Raw genomic sequence first — 21567 nt, forward strand, 5'->3', positions numbered from 1 at the left:
TCCATGTCTCTGATGCATAGTAATGACGTGGCAGGAAATTCAGAATACATTCCAAAAGTAATATAGCAGTTACTTTATCATTACTTATGAAAGGAATGTCACATTTTAACAGTTAAAGATGTACTGATCATGAATGGCACAGTAAAGTGATATTAAATGTTAAATGTATTTTTTGCCTATAAGAGTTCATGTTGTATACAGAGATTTGCAAACCAGCCCATAATAAGACAGACACAGCATTTTTTTCTTTAGCTTTTTTTATATACATTTTCATATGTCTTTTATTGCTCAGCCAATTGAATAACCATAAAGATGAATCTGAACTTTTTTTTTCTTTCCCCACGTAGCATAAATGAGCACCATGCAAAATTAGGGTTCACTGGACAGTGTTATTAAGTTGATGGAGATGCTGGTCTAAAGGTGACTGTTGTTCCAGGTTCACAGCTGGAGTCAGAGCAGTAAAGCAGTCGTAAACACTGTCGTCATCAGGGTGCTGCCTGAGTAATGGATGATAAGTATAAAACAGGACTGAGGGCACATCTTATGTTGTGTTAGCACATCCAGCAAGAGGTACCTCGGCCAACAACTTATGGTTATTATCTATGTAGTGTCCAGTGGAAGATTTGTTTTTTCTCACATAGGAACTGATATTGGATGATTTACCTGGTGTGGTATCCTTTGCAGTATCTGTTGCTGTAGAGACAGTAGGTAGCAGCTATTGAAATAAGGAAGACGGTGGTAATATCAGTCTGAATTGACAGCTTGACTCAGCAGTGATCTGTATATTTAAAGTTACGGTTCAGAAGCATTCACGTGTTAGCAATGTTTAATCCATTGGCCGTGGTAGGTGACTGTGGTCGCCCTACTAATTATTCTTCATGACGCGTCAGGGGACTTCAATCCACAGCTGAAAAAAACAAATTTCCTTCCACACATCTGTTGTTTTTGTATAAATACAGTAAGTTTTTATTTCGTTTATGTGCCAATAAACTTTGTGTCTAGTGTACATATACAAGTGAAAAACCTTGCTTGAAGTAAATAATCTCGTCATTATAGCAAAATTAGAGAATAGCAAAAACTATTTTCGCATTTTTTTCTCAGAATATTACAATTTTCTTGTACATGAACAGTAAATTTTGATCTCTCTTATGTGCCAACAAACAGTGTACATGTTTGTAGTGTAGATATACAAGTGAAAAACCTTGCTTGACATAAATCTCGTCATTATTGCAAAATTACACAATAGCAAAACTTAATTATTATTGCATTTTTTTTTCTTCAGAGAATCACGATTTTCTCATAGAGAAAGATGCATTTTTGACCATTATCACACACAAAAAATGGAAACTTCATGGTCATTTCCTGTTGGAAAAGTAACAACAAAGTTATAATTAGCACATTCATTTTTTAAGAATTTAGGCCGCGTAATGATAGCTTCAACCAAAGGGTTAAAGGAAGAATAGTCTGTGTTGAAACTTTATCCTTTTTATATAATTACAATTATTATCCAGTAATAGTGATGAATTTTTTGACAGTTATTGTTCATTGTAATGGAAGCAGCTGATGACTGAGCATTGGTACAGTGAAGGTAAGTCATCCTGTTGGTGGTAGACAGTAAGATTAACACCAGGGTAGAGTATCTGAAGTATAGAAGTTGAGAGAGGTGGAAGGAATGATATAATGGAGGTGGTAAAGGAAGAATCAGATGTACAGTCGGAGTGTGAGGTGGGTGACAAAATAATGGAGGTGGTAAAGGAAGAACCAGATGTACAGTCAGAGTGTGAGGTGGGTGACAAAATACTGGAGGTGGTAAAGGAAGAACCAGATGTACAGTTAGAATGTGAGGTGGGTGACAAAATGTTCCTCAGTGACAATGAGACTGTCCTGGAAACAGTGTCCTCAGCTGAAGTTAAGCAGTTTAGATGTTTAGAGAGTGGTAAAGCATTTGCTTTTAAGAACAGTCTTATCCAGCATGCAGTTGTTCATTCAAGAGTGAAGAATTTCAAGTGTGATGAATGCGGTAAACAATTTGCACGGAAGAAAAAACTCACCAAACACCTATTAATTCATTCAGGAGTGAAGAATTTCAAGTGTCATGAATGTGGTAAACAATTTACAGATAAAAGTAATCGCAGAAAACACCTATTAATTCATTCAGGAGTGAAGAATTTCAAGTGTGATGAATGTGGTAAACGATTTACACGGAAGGTTCATCTCACTCCGCACCTATTAATTCATTCAGGAGTGAAGAATTTCAAGTGTGATGAATGTGGTAAACTATTTGCACGGAAGGGTGTTCTCACTCGGCACCTATTAATTCATTCAGGAGTGAAGAATTTCAAGTGTGATGAATGTGGTAGACGATTTGCACAGAAGTGTGATCTCACCAAACACCTATTAATTCATTCAGGAGTGAAGAATTTCAGGTGTGATGAATGTGGTAAACGATTTACACGGAAGGTTCATCTCACTCAACACCTATTAATTCATTCAGGAGTGAAGAATTTCAAGTGTGATGAATGTGGTAAACGATTTACACGGAAGGTTCATCTCACTCAACACCTATTAATTCATTCAGGAGTGAAGAATTTCAAGTGTGATGAATGTGGTAAACGATTTGCACAGAAGGGTGAACTCACCAAACACTTATTAGTTCATTCAGGAGTGAAGAATTTCAAGTGTGGTGAGTGTGGTAAACAGTTTGGTCTGAAAAGCAATCTCACCAAACACTTATTAATTCATTCAGGAGTGAAGAATTTCAAGTGTGGTGAGTGTGGTAAACAGTTTGGTCTGAAAAACAATCTCACCAAACACCTATTAAATCATTGTAAAGGGAAGAGTTTCTAGTGTACTTAATGTGGTAAACAGTTGACTCAGTTGATGTCATCTGACACTGTTTAATTCATTAAGGAGTGAAGAAATTCAAGTGTGATGAATAGGGTGAACAGTATTATTATGATCTCTCCAGTGTCAGTTCAGGAGCGAAAGAATTTGAAATGTGATGACTGGAAAACTGTGTAGAAAAAATTCTTATTCACTTGGCACCTGACAGTTCATTCTAGTGTAAGAACAATTTTATAGTTATGATAAATGTGGCAAAGCTTGTAGAAGAAATCAGGCTTTAACCAGGCAAGGTGCCATTCACTAACAAGTGAGGGAGAAGACATGTTTTATCTCTTAGGCTGGATTTTTCCTTTTTTTTTTTTAATAACGACAGAGGAAGGAAAAACGAATGAATTAATCCATACACCAGCTTATCGGTGTCCTCTGTTCATAAAATATCTGTAATAGTTAGACTACAGCTGTAGGTTTAAGTTTGGAGGGAAACAACTCCGGGAAAGCGTGTTCCAAAGAGAAGCAGCACGGGGAATGAAAGAATTCTGATAGGCAGAAGTTCTGCAATATGACTGAATGACATTCCAGTCATGAGCGCTACCAGATGCCCTTGTAGCACGAGGGAAGACATGGAGAGGTGGCAACATGGATGCAACTTCGTCTGAGCATTTGCCATAAAAATCTCTGTAAAATAATGCAAGGGAGGCAACATTCCTTCGTACTTGTAGGGGAGGTAGTTTATTTGTAATGGCAGGGTTGTTAATAATTCTAACAGCTTTGTTCTGAATTTTGTGTAATTGTTTTAATGCAACCTTTCCACATCCATTCCACAAGGGTGAGCAATATTCAAGCTGAGAGCGCACATGACTCTTATAAATTACAGTTAACTGCTCGTCTGTAATGGAAAATTTTAAAAAGTGGGTTGTAGAAAAAAAAAAAAAACGAGTGCTTTGGTCTGTAGAGCGCCTTTAGCTACTATTGGTACTTGTGGCAGGCCACCCCTCATGTAGCATGTCATACGATCTACTGAGCCAAGACACCATTAACCATGAGTGATAAAATAATATGAAACTCTAGATACAGTAAACCCTTAATATACTGAACCCTCTTTCAATGAATTTCAGTTTTAACGACCACTTTGAGTTGGCCGAACGTTCTTTTAAAGAACTTTGTTTGGTACAGTAATAGAATGGATGCGCAGGAAACACCTACCAGCATTGTGTCCCCCCCCCCCACACACACACATACTGTGTGTGCATTAAACACATGTTTAATATACATACAGCTGTTCTGTACTGTTTGCATTGCTATACTCTGTTAGGTAATACAGTACAATATTTAATGTAACAGCTGATATACAATGAGTTTACCCACACTTTCCCTGTAAATACCAAACAACAAATGTACAGTAGTGTATGGGCAATGTACAGTATAGTGCAGATTTGTAATGGTTTTCAATGACTGTGCCAGTGGTGGAATGCAGTTTATGTTTAATGTACATGCAGCTGTTCTGTACTGTTTGTTTTGCTATTCTCTGATAAGTAGTATTTAATATAACAGGTAATGTACAGTGTCAGTTTTCTTTACCAACACTTTCCATGTAAATACTGAATGACAAATGTACGTAGATTTATCCGAGGCCTATTTGCAGTCTTTCATTGCACTGCAGTTACTCCCAGAAAGGTAAGAATAAAAATGTCAGTTAGTAAATAGAGTATTTATTGAGAAAATAACCATTTAGACCTACCTGTATGTTATTGTGTATGAGTTACGGCCAAACAGTGCTGTATATTTAACAGTCTTTGTTCGGTAAAAGCCACAACGCCTGGGAAATTACTGAACAGCATGGTGTTTGGCTGTAATGTCAAGGGTCTGGTACAAATTAGTTGATTATATTGAGAGTGCACTGTATTAGGAGAGGGCTGTTCACCGTGATAGTTGTACAGGAGTACAGGGCATTCATTTAGTACACAGTAAACTGGGCAGCAAGGTGCACTATATCCTGCACAACGTCTGTACACAAAAGTATTGTACATGTATGTATTGTTGGTCTATGGTTAGCAGCTTGCCTTTTTGTATGACATTTTATTTTGAGATAATTATGTCTAAGCACATGGCAAGTGCTCCACCTTGTAGTGAGAGTAATCTTTGTTTTCACTTTACTGGGGCAGGTCTAATGGAACACAATTTTTATGGTACTTTTTGCCTCCTCAAGCTTTATTTTTGTCATGGGGAGGGGGGTACTTCAATTGCAAGGTAGAGCATGAGCTGGGTGCTTAGATCACTAATGTCAAGTATCCCGTGAAAAATATTGGGCAAAAATCAAGTAAGATATGTCACCATTAATAGCATTAGTACATGATATGTTTGTGGTGTACATTTTTCACCGACAGTGTATTCTTTCACCCAAATTACCATGCACAAGGAGATGTGCAGTATAATAGGAACACCTTACATCCAGCTAAATGCATGATAATATGAAGCCATATAAACAGAGGGTATGATGGAACTTGGCAGAAGGGCAAGATATGATAAAGTTTTAATAGCTGTGAAAGAAAAAGACCTGGGAATCTGTTGAAAGTATTTTCATTCATTCATCATCTAATCTTGTGTTACCCCATGAGGAGCGTAGGAGTGCAGGGCTAGGCACGTTGGTCCTGACATTTAACCCGCCCCATCCTGGCAGATTTTTAATCAGTGACTTCCCCCAATCCCAGCAGATTTTCAATTTTTTTTATTTTTTTTTACTAAAACCTCTGCTTATTATGAGAAACATTGAAAATTCAAAGAGAAATCGCTCACCTGAGGTTTAACCCCTAACAGGCGGGTGACGTTACGTAACGTCCATGCGTGAGGAGGCGGATGACGTTATGTAACGTCCAGCCATTTTCGGTCCTAATTGGTGAAATTGGGTGATGAGGCATCCTTGTCACCTATTGTCCTGCCCTCAACTCTCCCAAACCTTGAAACAAGTAAAATAGAATATCTCTGTCTGTCTCTCTCTCTCTCTCTCTCTCTCTCTCTCTATATGTATAAGTTGTAGTGTTATATTTGTTCAAGTAAAATAGTATATACGTATGTAAGTTATATTGTTGTAAGTGTTCAAGTAAAATAGAAAACACATACATAAGATTTTGAAGACAATGAATAGTGTAAAGAAAGCATAAATGATAAATATAGTGTTCAGTGGTGAAGAAAAAGCAAATGAATGAATAGTTTGTTAGCCTCCCCCCAGGTGCGCCTGGTGATTAGCTGCCTGCCCACTCTTCTCCCTCACTCCCCTCCTCCTCCCACAGCCAGCAGAGATGTCCGCACATGTAACACCTCTTGTCTTCGTTTTTTATCCATTTTCATCGAATTATGCATGTTTATGCTTATTCCTTGATACTTTATTTTTCCAAAAATATGCTGCTCCACACGGCGATATAATTGATAAGTTGCCCACCCATAGGGGGTTAAAATGCTGGTACAGGTAACAATACCCTTTCCTCACTGTGTTTTCTATGGGGCCTGGCTCCAGAGAAAACATATTCTATGGGAGGGGTAACTATTTCAAACCACTCATAAATGGTATTTATATATTTATTTGGTAGGAATTTATATGTAGTACAAGAGTTTATTGCTTTTCACACTAATATAGGCGATATAAGTATTGTTTCACTCACCAAACACATTGACATACCGCACCTTTTTTGGCGACATTACCTGATCATCACTTCTTCCTCTAATGCTACATAAACTTTGTCCTCCACATTGTCATCGATTGGGGAATCACTCTGGCCTTGAATTTTGTACCGTGGTGCGACGTGTCTTTACTAGCCAGGTCACAGGTAACAGGTGAGTTGCCGAGACAATGGCGTGCCGGGGGGAGGGAGGTCATGCGGGGTAAGGCATTGCCCCTGCCTGGCATAGGGTAGAGGAAGGTGTCCCGTGTATACGTATCAAAAATCACGTTGGAAATTTGTAAAATGTGCAAATGACAGACCTTGCAATTGTGGCGCGTTTATAAACATCAACGGGAGTCACAGTGACAAAATGTTTGGACGTACATATACGTCAATGGGACGCGGCAGGTTAAGATGAGAGTGACCAGCCTCACTCATCCCTGAATGGCATTATGTGAGCAATAACCTCAACCATCCCATGGATAAAAACCTGCACAGGCCCAATCTGATTGGAGCACCTTAATTACCCACTATACCACCAGGCACCATAATTTGGTTATATGGTTACCACCCAGCATAGTAAATGGTTTCCTGGTGTATAGGAAACCATTTGTCCTGTCACTTAGTGTAGAGTCTCCCATGGACAGAAGGAAGTGGCATTGAAAGTAAACCAAGTTGTTTTTGAGGTTGGATGTGATGATCATTTGTGATGGCTGGATGCCACCAATTGGTGGTGGGTGGGAGCACTCACCATACACTCACTCGATGTACTGCTGCTGTGGGTGTCTGCCCTTTCCTCCCTTCCTTCCTCTTCTGACTTTCCTTCATTCTTTCCTCTTCATTCTGCCTATGGGTGACTCTACACTGAGTGACAAGCCAAATGGCTCCTGTACTCCAGGAAGCCATTTACTATGCTAGGTGGTAACCAAATAACCAAATTATTGTACATGGTGGTTTAGTGGGTAATTTAGGGTGCTCCAATTGGATTGAGCCGGTGCAGGTTTATATCCAGTGGGTGGTTGGGATTTATTGCTCACATAATGCCATGTGGGGATGAGTGAGGCTGGTCACTCATTTTAAATGTCAGGACCAACTTGCCTAGCCCCGGGTTTCTACAGTCCTCATGGGGCAACAAAAGATTGGATGATGGATGGATGGATGATGCCACCAATAGGTATTCAGAGTGTGATCTACTATGACACAAGATGTGCTGTGCCCATGTTATGATGGGACAGTCATTCACAATGGCATGGCATCACAAACAGGAATTCAGATTGTGATTTAAAAGATAGTGCCCATGTTAAGACAGGACAGTCCGTCATAATGGCTTGGTGTCAACTAATTATGCCCAGTCAAGAGGTGACTTGCAGGGGTAGATTAATCACTTGGCTGAATACCTTGCAGCCAAGGCCCCCAACATTGAAAAAAAAAAAAAAAATGATAAATGATGTAACTACAGTGACTGGCATCACACAAGACCTCATGATGGGGGACCCTTCCCTGGGTAGGAGCCCCAATATCTGGTTTAGCCAACAGCCCCCCCAAAAAAGTTCATTTGTCCCTGATTACTTGTGCCTCATCCAAGGAGAGGATGTCAGGCCTCAGGACAGGGATGATAATCCCAGGATGGTGTGGGATGGGTTGACCATCTGTGTCCTGGGATGGTACCAATATGTCTGCCCTCAACAGGGTAAAATAAATCCTGGTAAAAGGATGGGCTGCCAATCTGAAGACTGGGATTGGTGGCCCAAGGTTAGGGTTGACCCAACAAAGGTGGGAAGGGTCACTGCTGTAAAGATATGGGAGGGATGCCAAAAACCGCTAGTCCATCACAGGTCTGAAGCAATGTTTCTGCCTCCATACCTGCCCAGGGACATCCCTGAGGTGTTCACAGGCCAGGAGATGGAGGGAAGTTTAGAAAACCGTCCCAGGGTAGCAGTGGCCAAGCATAGCAAAAATGAGACAGTGGTATCCACCCTGTGGTTAAGCCACGAGTCAGTGTTATCCACCCCATGTTTAACCCTTTCAGCTCTTCTGGCCACGATCGTGGCTGTATCAGTACAAGTCTCCTGGCCATGATCGTGGCTGTGTCATTACAAGTCTCCTGGCCACAATTGTGGCTGTATCAGTACAAGTCTTCTGACCACAATTGTGGCTGTATCAGTACAAGTCTCCTGGCCACAATTGTGGTTGTATCAGTACAGGTCTTCTGACCACAATTGTGGCTGTATCAGTACAAATCTCCTGGCCACAATTGTGGCTGTATCAGTACAAGTCTCCTGGCCACAATTGTGGCTGTATCAGTACAAGTCTCCTGGCCACAATTGTGGCTGTATCAGTACAAGTCTCCCTGGCCACAATTGTGGCTGTATCAGTACAAGTCTCCTGGCCACAATTGTGGCTGTATCAGTACAAGTCTCCTGGCCACAATTGTGGCTGTATCAGTACAAGTCTCCTGGCCATGATTGTGGCTGTATCAGTACAAGTCTCCTGGCCACAATTGTGGCTGTATCAGTACAAGTCTCCTGGCCACAATTGTGGCTGTATCAGTACAAGTCTCCTGGCCACAATTGTGGCTGTATCAGTACAAGTCTCCTGGCCACAATTGTGGCTGTATCAGTACAAGTCTCCTGGCCACAATTGTGGCTGTATCAGTACAAGTCTCCTGGCCACAATTGTGACTGTATCAGTACAAGTCTCCTGGCCACGATTGTGGCTGTATCAGTACAAGTCTCCTGGCCATGATTGTGGCTGTATCAGTACAAGTCTCCTGGCCACAATTGTGGCTGTATCAGTACAAGTCTCCTGGCCACAATTGTGGCTGTATCAGTACAAGTCTCCTGGCCACAATTGTGGCTGTATCAGTACAAGTCTCCTGGCCACAATTGTGGCTGTATCAGTACAAGTCTCCTGGCCACAATTGTGGCTGTATCAGTACAAGTCTCCTGACCACAATTGTGGCTGTATCAGTACAAGTCTCCTGGCCACAATTGTGGCTGTATCAGTACAAGTCTCCTGGCCACAAATGTGGCTGTATCAGTACAAGTCTCCTGGCCACAATTGTGGCTGTATCAGTACAAGTCTCCTGGCCACAATTGTGGCTGTATCAGTACAAGTCTCCTGGCCACAATTGTGGCTGTATCAGTACAAGTCTCCTGGCCACAATTGTGGCTGTATCAGTACAAGTCTCCTGGCCATGATTGTGGCTGTATCAGTACAGGTCTCCTGGCCACAATTGTGGCTGTATCAGTACAAGTCTCCTGGCCACAATTGTGGCTGTATCAGTACAAGTCTCCTGGCCACAATTGTGGCTGTATCAGTACAAGTCTCCTGGCCACAATTGTGGCTGTATCAGTACAAGTCTCCTGGCCACAATTGTGGCTGTATCAGTACAAGTCTCCTGGCCACAATTGTGGCTGTATCAGTACAAGTCTCCTGGCCACGATTGTGGCTGTATCAGTACAAGTCTCCTGGCCATGATTGTGGCTGTATCAGTACAAGTCTCCTGGCCACAATTGTGGCTGTATCAGTACAAGTCTCCTGGCCACAATTGTGGCTGTATCAGTACAAGTCTCCTGGCCACAATTGTGGCTGTATCAGTACAAGTCTCCTGGCCACAATTGTGGCTGTATCAGTACAAGTCTCCTGGCCACAATTGTGGCTGTATCAGTACAAGTCTCCTGACCACAATTGTGGCTGTATCAGTACAAGTCTCCTGACCACAATTGTGGCTGTATCAGTACAAGTCTCCTGACCACAATTGTGGCTGTATCAGTACAAGTCTCCTGGCCACAATTGTGGCTGTATCAGTACGGGGGTCCTGGCCATGATTGTGGTTCACCCATTTGCCTTCGACTCAAAACTGTGGCAGGCAGCTAGTGAATGTTATCAGTATTTCTCAACATTTACTCATTTCCTGGGTATTACACAATCCAGTTGAGAAGAAATAAACAAAGATTTATGATTTTAGGTTAGTAGGAGTGTTTTTCTCTCATTTTGTATACAGAAATGCACTGATTTAGGACACCACACACCACTTGCTATGCAGCTTCCCATCATTATTCCAGCTCTTGTATGGTAAGTGGAGCCTTAATATTTTGTAGACAGATGCATATTAGCTCCTTATGCGTGACTGTTATGTTTCTAATTTACAAACCTTGATTTTTTTTTTTTTTTTTTTTGTAAAAAATGCGGTTTCTCAGGCTGGAACCAATTAGTGACCTGAAAAGGTTAAGCCACATGATGGTACTATCCAGCCTGTTGTTAAGCCACATGATGGTACTTTCCAGCCTATGGTTAAGCCACATGATGGTGCTATCCAGCCTGTGGTTAAGCCACATGATGGTACTATCCAGCCTGTGGTTAAGCCACATGATGGTACTATCCAGCCTGTGGTAAGCCACGTGATGGTGCTATCCAGCCTGTGGTTAAGCCACATGATTTTACTATCCAGCCTGTGGTTAAGCCACATGATGGTGCTATCCAGCCTGTGGTTAAGCCACGTGATGGTTCTATCCAGCCTGTGGTTAAGCCACCTGATGGTGCTATCCAGCCTGTGGTTAAGCCATGGTCACATGAAGATATATTCAATTAACCCTTTGAGATTTTCGGCCTTCCACCGATTGTGTCTGTGCCAGATTCAGCCTGGCGCACATACAGGTGCCTCGTGCAGCGATATTTGTACTTAATTGGCCACTGTACACTAACTTTTTATGGTAGACTAATGAATGTGGTTCCATTTTAAAGCTAAATAGTTGCTCTTTATCATAGTATGGTTGAAAAAGGTAAATACGGTAGCCAAAAGGCCAATACAACAAGTAGAAGTTAGCCGAAAAGGAAAAATCACACACCCTTCCGTAGAGAAATATTTGTAAAAAAAAAAAAAGTATTAGAGTTACATGAAATTTGATTGCACTATGTCAATCTACAGTAAAGTACCTTTCCATTGATATATAGTTTATGGCAATTTACGTTAGTTTTCACAGAGAAAAGCGAAAGCTCTCACTGTCACACAGGCAAATATCCATGCTGGTAATACTGATATTATTCATGTTAAAAGCGAATTTATTATGCATATCTGTCTGATGTACTTGTCAGTGTATAACCAAATAGTTCAAAAAGGATAAACAGGATAGTGTATTTAGAACAAGCCCTGATAGGATATGGAAAACATGCAAAAAAAACAATCTTGTTTCATATGACTCGAATTCGAGTTATCAGAATCTCAACGGTTGGATTTACGATGACTCGAAATTGCGTCTTCGGAATCTCAAAGGGTCAATAACAATCACAGGAGCAATAACAAGAGAATGAAATTTCAGAAGATGGTCACGTGGGTAGTTCTGTCCAAACAAGAAAAGAAAAAATATATATTTCCCTGTGAGTGCCAGATGAATGATGGCCGTTCTCTTAAGTTTTACTAATGCAGGCATGAGTGTGGAAAAAGAAAAAAAAAGAAGTGATGACCACCAACCAGGATGCTGCAAGTCTGGCTATGTTAGTGATTAAAGAAGTGGAGTATGACTAGAAAATATTTGTGGATATGTAAGTAGCTTGCCAGAAAGAGAAGTGAGAGCATTTGTTATAAAATGGTCAGAGAACTTAATTTGGATGAGCCAGAAACCATGAGGCTGTGGATATGACTTAGTAAATCCCAACAGCTTCATGTGTTGTCTTGTTTTTGGTATGTGAAATGCGTGGGTTTGACCGCATCGATTCTCCGGAGTATTCCGGAGAATACCGCAGTCTCCCCAACATCAAGGCGGACCAGGAGCATTGGAGTCTGCCCTCAGAAATGCCGACACCCCCTCTCGGACTCCCCGGGGTAGCCGCCGCCAGCCACCACCACTCCGGGCAACAGCGGCATACGTCAGCCCGGGCCGTGCGCCCTTGTGAAACGCAACCACCGCGCCGCCGCCACCGTAGGAAAAAGACACTACCTTCGCGTGGCGGAACCACCGAGTTAGCTAGGGGTGGAGTCAGAAACTGTACTCCAGACAGCACCCCTAAGGTAGAGACGATTTATGGTCGCTCTAACAGTGGTAAGGTAGAGACGATCGGCGGTCGCTCCCCCCACAACAAGGTAGAGACGATCAATGGTCGCTCCCATAAAGAAAAGACTGAGACGATCTATGGTCGCTCACAACAAAATCAGGTAGAGACGATCAGTGGTCGCTCACAACAAAATCAGGTAGAGACGATCAGTGGTCGCTCCCTGAAAGCTAAGGTAGAGACGATCGGCGGTCGCTCCCTCAGCACACTGGTAGAGACGATCAATGGTCGCTCCCATAAAGAAAAGACAGAGACGATCTATGGTCGCTCACAACAAAATCAGGTAGAGACGATCAACGGTCGCTCCCTGACAGCTAAGGTAGAGACGATCAGCGGTCACTCCCTCAGCACACGGGTAGAGACGATCAATGGTCGCTCCCCTATAAAAAAGACAGAGACGATCTATGGTCGCTCACAACAAAATCAGGTAGAGACGATCAGTGGTCGCTCCCTTCAAGCTAAGGTAGAGACGATCAACGGTCGCTCCCTCAGCACCCCGGTAGAGACGATCGATGGTCGCTCCCAGGGTATAGTGAGGAGGAAAGACCTCCCTGTCTCCCCCGGCCTCTGTTCCCTGCGCGAGGCCCTTGAGAAGACCCACCTGTCGGGCCCCCATGACAGCCGCTGCCGCAGTCCTTCCCTGCCGGCGCCCCTGCCCATAGGAGACCGCAGTCCGTCGCCTCTTCCGGCCCGCCCCAGGACACCCGGGCGAGACCTCACCACGCCCCCGCGACGCCGGGACCTGACCCAGAGGTTCCTAGCCCTCTTCGGCCCCAGTCTGGAGCCCAGTCCAGAAGCCCCCGGACGTGAGAGGACGCCCTAGTGAGTCGCCCCGTGCCCTCCCGGCTCGCCTTACCCTGGCGACACCCTCAGCCAACCGGATCATCGCCGAGGTAACGGTGTTTCTCTCTACCAGAGATACGAGGATCCGCAATTGTGAAGTAGGTTGTGACTCCCTTTTTTCTTAGAATAAGACTAGTGCAGTGATTTCATGTAATTTCCATTGGGGTAACCCAGGACATAATGCTACATTAACGGGTGAGAATAGGGGTAGAGACCCCAAGTGAAGATACGTGCGAGTATCATCCCGAGTTTACTAAGGACTTCTCTCTAGAGCCCAAGGAAAGGATAATACATCATTAGAGTGCTATTGGTTAAACTCTGAGTAATACAGTGGAATAGAATTTACGAGTGTTCCGACTTTGTTACGCGTTGGGAAGTGCGAGCCTACATAACCTACCAGAGAGATGTGTAGTATATAAGTTGTGCTGACGGAAAGCTAGTGTTGCCAAACTACGAGGACCGCGAGTGATAACTGTACTCCCTTGTTCTGCACGCTATCCCTGAAAACCCTCCCCACTCCTCACCCCCGCTCTTGAAGTCCAAATAAGAACCAGAGTTAATTATCAAAGAATTCTTGCCAATAGAAAACACCTAAACTCCCTTGTTAATATCGGGCCTCATTAAGCATTACCATAACTTCTCCCTCGCCGTTCTAAGTCACTCTCCGTGTCTCCCTACCCCCCCCTTCCTGGAAAATCACAAACCCCCCTCTCTCCCCTCCCGCGCTCCGCAGCACGGGTATTTACTGTACTCCTAGTACTAAGATTTGTTGTATTGTCATTAATATCTAAGAAGCTAGTATCCTGCGAGATACACAATATTTTAAATAAGGTTTTGTATTGCTCTATATTGTGATGTAATGTCTGCTGAAATGTCTTGTGTCTAACTGAAATAATATACGTGTATGGTGTTGCCGAAAGTTTTTATGTCCTGCCTCTCTTCATTGCACTAGCTCCGGTCTCGAAAGAGGACCCCGCTCAGTGTTGAGTTGATTTGGAACGAGAGGTCGAGCCAAATTCTACTCAGCATTACAGTATGATTGACAAGTAAGATACCAAAGTGGGGAAGTCTGTGTCCGTGAGTGGGCAGCAGGCTTGGATGTAAGCAATAGCTGGTCAAACGAACTTCCAGTGTATAATCCCGTCATGCTTTTCAAATTATTTGTCATTTCATCCATAATCTATCTATCGATCTATCTATTGCCAGACGCCTCAATCCCGTTTGGGGTGGCCACAAACAAATCGCCTCCAAGTCGCCCTGTCCCCCGCCATTTTACTGCCCTGCTCCCAACTCACACCCCCCTCTCTCATATACCTCTCCACCCCATCCCTCCATCTCATCCTCGGCCTCCCCCTCCCTCTTCCCCCCTCCACCTCACTCTCATACACTCTCTCCATCAGTCTTTCACCCTCCATCCTCTCCACATGGCCAAACCACCTCAGTGTGTTCCTCATAACGCTTCCTATCACATCCACATCCACACCACAACGCTTATCCATAATAATATTGTTATATTATGTGATGATTCAACACAAAAATGAGCATTACAATTTATGTAATGAATAGAACATTAGCAAATTAGCACATTTGACTGTAATTAAGGCCTCTTCTGTTTGTACTCATTGATAGATTGTGGGGCAGATCCTGATCTGGTTCAGATTTGAATCCAGATTTTGCTCCTCTGGTTTGTGATAACAGAACAATAGCTGGTTGTAAGGCTGATTTTACCTGTGATGGTTTTCCATAGTTCTGCATGGCCCTGTTGCCATGGATGATGATGATGATGAATTAAACTATCTATCTATCTATCTATATCTATCTATAGCCCGACGCCCTAATCCCGCAAAGGGTGGCCGCAGACAAAACGCCTCCAAGTCACTCTGTCACCCACCATTTGACTACCCTCCCCCCAACTCCCCCCTCCCTCCCTCATATATCTCTCAATTCCATCCCTCCACCTCATCCTCGGTCTACCCTTCCCTCTCCCTCCCTCCACCTCACCTACATACACCCTCTTTGTCAGTCTTCATTCTCCATTCTCTCCACATGTCCAAACCACCTTAGTGTATTTCTCCTAATCTTCTCAACCACATCCACATCTACCCCACAATGTTCCTTCACTTCTTCATTCGTCAACCTGTCCCTCCACGTCACTCCACATGCTCCTCTCAAGTAACTTATTTCCACTGCTCTCACTCTTGACTTGTTCCCCTCTTGCAAGGTCCACACCTCGTTTCCATACGTCAGGGTAGGGATCATAATACCATCATGCAGTGACTTCTTAACTTCCATACTCACCTCCCTATTTCTCATCACTGCTTTCAGTGTACCAACAACCTTCCTTCCTTGCTGTACCCTTTCACATACTTCATCCCCCAAAGTTCCATCCCTACTCATCACACTACCCAAGTACTTGAATGCACTCACGTTCTCCATATCCTCACCATCCAACCTCACTGCACACTCTGTGACTTCATTCCTCTCAAACACCATAACTTTACTTTTGTTTACATTAACTTTCAGCTTCCTCCTCCTACACACTGTCCCAAATTCATTCACCAAACCTTGCAACTCCCATTCATCTTCACTCAACAATACTGTATCATCAGCAAACAGCAACACCGGAAGCTTCCAAATCTCACCCACATTCATTAGGGCCAGCCCTACATCCACTGTCCTACCTTGCACATCCTTTACAACCCCATCCATATATATATTAAACAGCCATGGAGACATCACACACCCCAGTTTTAGTCCCACATTGAGATCAAAGAACTCACTCAGCTCACCATCCACTCGCACCGTAGCCCTAGCTCCCTCGTACATACTCTTCACAGCACTCAACAATTTCCCCTCCACTCCACATATTCTTAATACCTTCCACATACCTTGCCTATCTATTCTGTCATAAGCTTTCTCCAAGTCCATGAAGGCAGCATACACTTTCCTTCCCTTCTCTAGATACTTCTCCATTAAACATCTTAGAACAAATATCTGATCTACACACCCCTTTCCCTTCCTAAATCCCCCTTGTTCTTCTCCAACTAGCTCCTCTGTCATATGCCTAACCCTATCAATGAGTATTCTACCATATATTTTACCAGTCACACTAAGAAGGCAAATACCTCTATGGTTATCACATACTTCTCTCTCCCCTTTTCCTTTGTACAGAGGAACAATTATACCTGATTTCCAGTCCTCTGGAACCCTTCCCTCTTCCCAAGCCAATCTACACAACTTCCATATCCACTCCACAACAATCTCACCCCCATACCTAAGCATTTCATCACACATTCCATCAATTCCTGGGGCCTTTCCCAGCTTTATCTTCTTCATCGCTTCCACTACTTCCACCCTACTGATCTCTTCCCTCCCTCCTCTCATCTCTTCTTCTCCCAGCCATTCCCCAACCACTTATACTCACACTGCTCTCACTCTCTACATTCAACAAATCCTCAAAGTGCTCCTTCCATCTCCTCAATTTCTCTCTCTTCTCCACCAACAATCTATTATTCCTATCTTTCACTCCCCTATTATTTCCCCTTTCACACTGCCTTACTTTCTTTACCTCCTTCCAAAACAATTTCTTACTCTCCCTCCATTTCACACTCAGATTCCTCCCAAACTCTTCATCCAGTTTCTTCTTACTCTCCTTCACCAGTCTCTTAACCTCCCTTCTGCTGCTCACATATACCTCTCTCTTCTCTCTCTCATCTTCTCACCTACCTCTACTCGCCAACCATTCACCATATGCCTTCTTCTTTTGTTCCACAGCTCGTTTCACCTCATCATTCCACCATGCTCTCCCTTGTACACCCTTGCATCTCCTCCTCACTCCACAAACCGCCTCACACGCTGCGCCTATCTCTTCCATGAATATCTTACATACGTCTTCCACCCCTTCTATCTGCTCTAGCTCATACCTTCCCAATCTTTCTTCCACTATGCTCTTATACTCCGTCATTTTCTCACTATCTTGCAATTTCTCGACTCTTCTCACAGGGGCTGCTTCCTCCTGTTTTCCCCTTCACCTCCTCAACCACTTTCTTTGCATCTTTACCTTGGCCATCACTAAGTGATGGTCCGAGACTCCATTCCCCCACCCTCTCCACACTCTTGCATCCAACACTTGTCTTCTCATTCGCTCATCCACACACACATAGTCTATCATTGCCTTTCGTTCAACAAGTTCATCATCCATCCTCCTCATTACTCTCCATTTATACCGGTGAATCATCTTATGACGAAAGTAGGTGTTGGCTATTGCCAACCCCTTACAACCCTACAACCCCGCTGAAGGGGGTCTCCTTGACGTGGTGGCGGGGCTTGAAGCGTGGTTGGCGGTGCCACCTACTTTGGAGGCATGCCTACCTTTGTAGGGTTCGGTATTTGTCAGCTACGTGGACCAAGCGCCCCCTGCATCACTGGTGGAGGAGGCCTGCTGGTGATGTTAGTCCCTGCCCATTTGCCATCTAGGGCAGGACAGTTGCCTCCCCACGTGTTTGCCGTGCGTGGCGTCCCGTAATGCTGGGAGACGGGAGTCCTGGAGGTTGAGCGACGCTGTGTATGCTGCGCCCTGCAGCTAGCAATACACCTCTTTGGTCCCTTATTCTGGCAAGACGGGTGGCCTGGTTGGGCCCGACCAGGTCAATCGGCTGGTCATGCGTTGGCTAGGGTCAAGTGGGCACTGGGGGGCCTGGTGGCTCCTACCGTCCTGGAGTCACCCTTGTTCGGGTTCCCCGGTGGTTACCCGCGTATACTTCCCTGCTACCTCTGGGGTCGCCAGTGGCATTGTCCCTGGCATAAGACCTCCCCTTGTTGGGCTCCGTGGTGGGTGGAGGAGTGGGGGAATGAAGTTATTAAATTTTAATGAAAAATAAAACAAACAATAAATATGAGGAACATCTGGGCCACTTAAAGTCTGGCCCAATTACATCCCCGCGTGAGGTCTTGCCAGGCTTTTATGAACAAGCCCACTTTGCTCGGTATTTGGTGATCCGGGCAGTAGAGGGTGTCAAAGTGGCAGAACTGGACATTTTTGAAGTCCATAGAACAATCGTTAAGACATGTGGCAGGGAGCCAAAAATTTTGCCACAGCACGATGGGAGCCTGCTTGTGGAGGTTACCTCCCCAGAGGAGAAAGACAGACTCTGTTCTCTATCTGAGGTATCTGGGGCTCCAGTTACATGCTTGCCGCATCCCACATTCAACCAATCTCGTGGGGTAATCTACTCTAGAGAGCTGCTTAGGTACTCAGAAGCAAAGCTTCTTGAGGAAATGAAGGTACATGGAGTCATCAAAGTGGAAAGATTTCATAAGAAAATTGATGGTGTCCTTCTGCCCCTGCCCTCCATTTTGTTAACGTTTGAGGTCACTCAGCTTCCCTCTTCCATTAAGGTTGCCTGGTTGTCCTTAAAGGTGAAGCTGTATATACCCAGTCCAAGACGCTGTTTTCATTGTCAAAAGTTTGGCCACGTTAGCAAATACTGTCGACGATTGTTGCAGGGCCTTCCTGCGATATGTGCTACATGTGGAATTTCCCATTAAGATATAGATTGTTCTGGTACAGAGACCTGTGTCAATTGTGGAGGTGGCCATGCAGCTACCTCCAAAGCTTGTGACAAATACAAATTTGAGTGTGAGGTTTTGTCTTTTTGCGGACTCGTGAAAGGATTACCTTTAAGGAAGCTAAACACCGAGTTATGTCTATGTATATACGACCTGGAGTTTCCTTTGCTTCAGTTCTATCACGGTCCGTCCAGTCAGGCCGCAATTCTGGTGGTGATGAACAGAATTCTCAACGACGTGAGAGTCGGGGTACTCGGTCAACCTCCAACACGTCTGATAGGATGCAGATTCTCTCGGTGCCTGTCAGCAATAAATTTGCAACTTTGGTGGAAAATACTGATGGAGAAGACACCTCAGTTAGTACCTCCAAGAATATGCCCAAGAATACTTCTGTGATGCCATCCGAACTTGTACAGGCTGAAGTACATAACCCTAAACGGTCCTCCAACAAACGCATTCGTGAGTCCACTGAGTCATTGACAGATGTTCCCCCAACTAAAGCCTCCCATGCTGATCAGGGTGGCCACTCTGACGGTGCTACTGTATCGGGCATAGATACTGATGTCCCGGTCATTGATACCGAGTTGGATGGTTTCGCTGTGGCCTCAGACATGAAGGTACCCTCTCTAAAGCCAGGGGATAAGCCCTCCCCTGCTTGTCAGGACCCCAGCCCTGAGGGATGCACAAGTGGTTGCAGTCCCTCTGATGGCACAGCATGCTCTGATCTGACTGAGGCAGCTTGCGGTCCCTCCAACAAGTCAGGTGAGTCGGTCACTTCTTCCTCTGTGGTACCGGTTGTTTCTCCTCCAGTTAACTCAGACAATTCTGCCCTCTCCCCTCCACGTTCGGAGGCCAGGACCCTAATCCCTCCTGCTCGACCTCTCAGCTCACTGGGGGCCCCGGGCAGGGTCCAGAGTAGCACCTCCCCTCCTGTCGGGCTCCATGCTGCTGCCCGAGACAAACCCATTAGTGGACGTACCTGCATACCAAAGAAGACTGTCCCCCTTTCAGCACGAGTGCCAGTCTCCCTCTCTGGAGGCTCGTCAGGGCCCTCACATTCCCGCAAAAATTTTGACACTGGGAAGTCCAATTCTCGGATTATTCCACCTCAAAGGAAGAGTGGTGTAAAACTTTCCTCTTCCACGTCCTCACGTTTGCCTACGGATGTAGCGCGGGTTCCTGGTGCTGGACAGTCTCTTACCAAGGGCCTTCCTAAGCATCATTCCAAACCCGCTCGCATGTCAGGTGTACAGTCACGCACTTAATCATTTTCCCCTCCACTATGGGTTCTATCATCCAGTGGAATTGTCGGGGTTTACGTGCTAACTATGAAGAACTGTGTCATCTAGTTTCTCAATTTACTCCGCTATGCATGTGTATCCAGGAGACCATGGTTGGTGATACTGCTCCTGCTGGTCCTTCTGGCTACAATGCTTTTTATTCTGATCCTGTGCTGGGCCAAGGTCGTCATGGAGGTGCTGCTATCTTCCTTCGCCAGGATATTCCATGTAGTCATCTGGATATTTCCAGTCCCTTGCAGGCAGTTGCTGTCCGGATGTTTTTACATCGGCAGTATACAGTTTGCAGTCTTTATCTACCTCCTAGTGCAACTGTTGAAAGGGCGGATCTGGAACGCCTTATTCATGGCCTTCCTTCTCCCTTTCTGTTACTAGGCGATATGAATGGTCACCATCCACTATGGGGAAACAGTGAGGCCAACCCTTGGGGTGTTATGCTGGCCTCTTTAGTGGAAGATGAGGAGTTAGGCATTTTAAACTCCAATATAATGACTTATTTCCATAGCCAGACAGGAACTTTTACTGCCATTGATTTGTCCTTATGTTCAGCTGATGCTCTTTTAGATTTTAACTGGGATGTGTTGCCAGACCTATATGGCAGCGACCATTTTCCGTTACTCTTAACTGCTAGTGCAGGTGGACCTCAGCCACGTCTTCCTCGCTGGCTTCTGGATAAGGCTGACTGGCCATATTTCAGGGAATTAAGTTCCATTTCCCTTTCTGTCAATGAGTTTGGCTGTCTTACGGAGGCTGTGTCATATTTCAATACCGTGCTGCACTCAGCAGCCATATTATCTATTCCAAAAACAAAGGGTCAGTTTCCTAAACGTCCAGTTCCTTGGTGGAACTCGGAGTGTAGTTCCGCAGTGAGAGCCAAGCGAATCGCCTTCTCACGACTTCGTCGTCACCATGGGGATCCTCAGTATTTGGTGGCGTATCAGAGGGCACGAGCTCATATGAGGCGGGTCTTAAAGGGGGCTAGGCGTTCATCCTGGAAGGGTTATGTTTCCTCCATCAATTCGAGGACTTCCATCACCCAGGTGTGGAACCGGGTAAAGAAAATTTCAGGTAAATTTACTGTTCCATCCCCTCCTGTTTTATCTGCACCAGGTGGAACTGTGGCTGATCCATTTGCTGTTGCAGAATTGCTTGCTGACCATTTTGCCAGTGTGTCAAAGAAGGAAGCAGATACACCTTTGGCTTGCCGCCGTCGGCGCCTAGAATCTCGTGGTCTCAGTTTTGCCTCTGTTGGGGGAGAGCCTTACGATGTTCCATTTTCAATTTTTGAACTCCAGTCAGCTCTGTCG

General features: G+C 44.5%; 1 protein-coding gene across 1 annotated transcript; it reads left to right on the forward strand.

Moving 5' to 3' along the window:
- Nucleotides 1–1563: 1563 nt before the first annotated feature.
- LOC145399263 (uncharacterized) lies at nucleotides 1564–19062 on the forward strand. Its single transcript, XM_080271945.1, has 4 exons — nucleotides 1564–1588; nucleotides 1895–2683; nucleotides 18352–18677; nucleotides 18964–19062. The coding sequence occupies exons 1-4, from the start codon at nucleotides 1564–1566 to the stop codon at nucleotides 19060–19062; spliced, it is 1239 nt and encodes a 412-aa protein (XP_080128071.1).
- Nucleotides 19063–21567: the final 2505 nt, after the last annotated feature.

This window comes from Coenobita brevimanus, chromosome 48 (genome assembly GCF_032717465.1).
Source record: "Coenobita brevimanus isolate Jiangsu-jjx chromosome 48, ASM3271746v2, whole genome shotgun sequence".
In the NCBI taxonomy this organism is placed as follows: Eukaryota; Metazoa; Arthropoda; class Malacostraca; order Decapoda; family Coenobitidae; genus Coenobita; species Coenobita brevimanus.

Excerpts from the sequence above, each read along its gene's own strand:
- LOC145399263 (XM_080271945.1), top strand. The coding sequence starts at position 1,564 with ATGACTGAGCATTGGTACAGTGAAG. Across the intron at positions 1,589-1,894 it reads TGAGCATTGGTACAGTGAAG|TGTCCTCAGCTGAAGTTAAG; the intron begins GTAAGTCATCCT and ends TCCTGGAAACAG. Across the intron at positions 2,684-18,351 it reads AGTGAAGAATTTCAAGTGTG|GCTTTTATGAACAAGCCCAC; the intron begins GTGAGTGTGGTA and ends AGGTCTTGCCAG.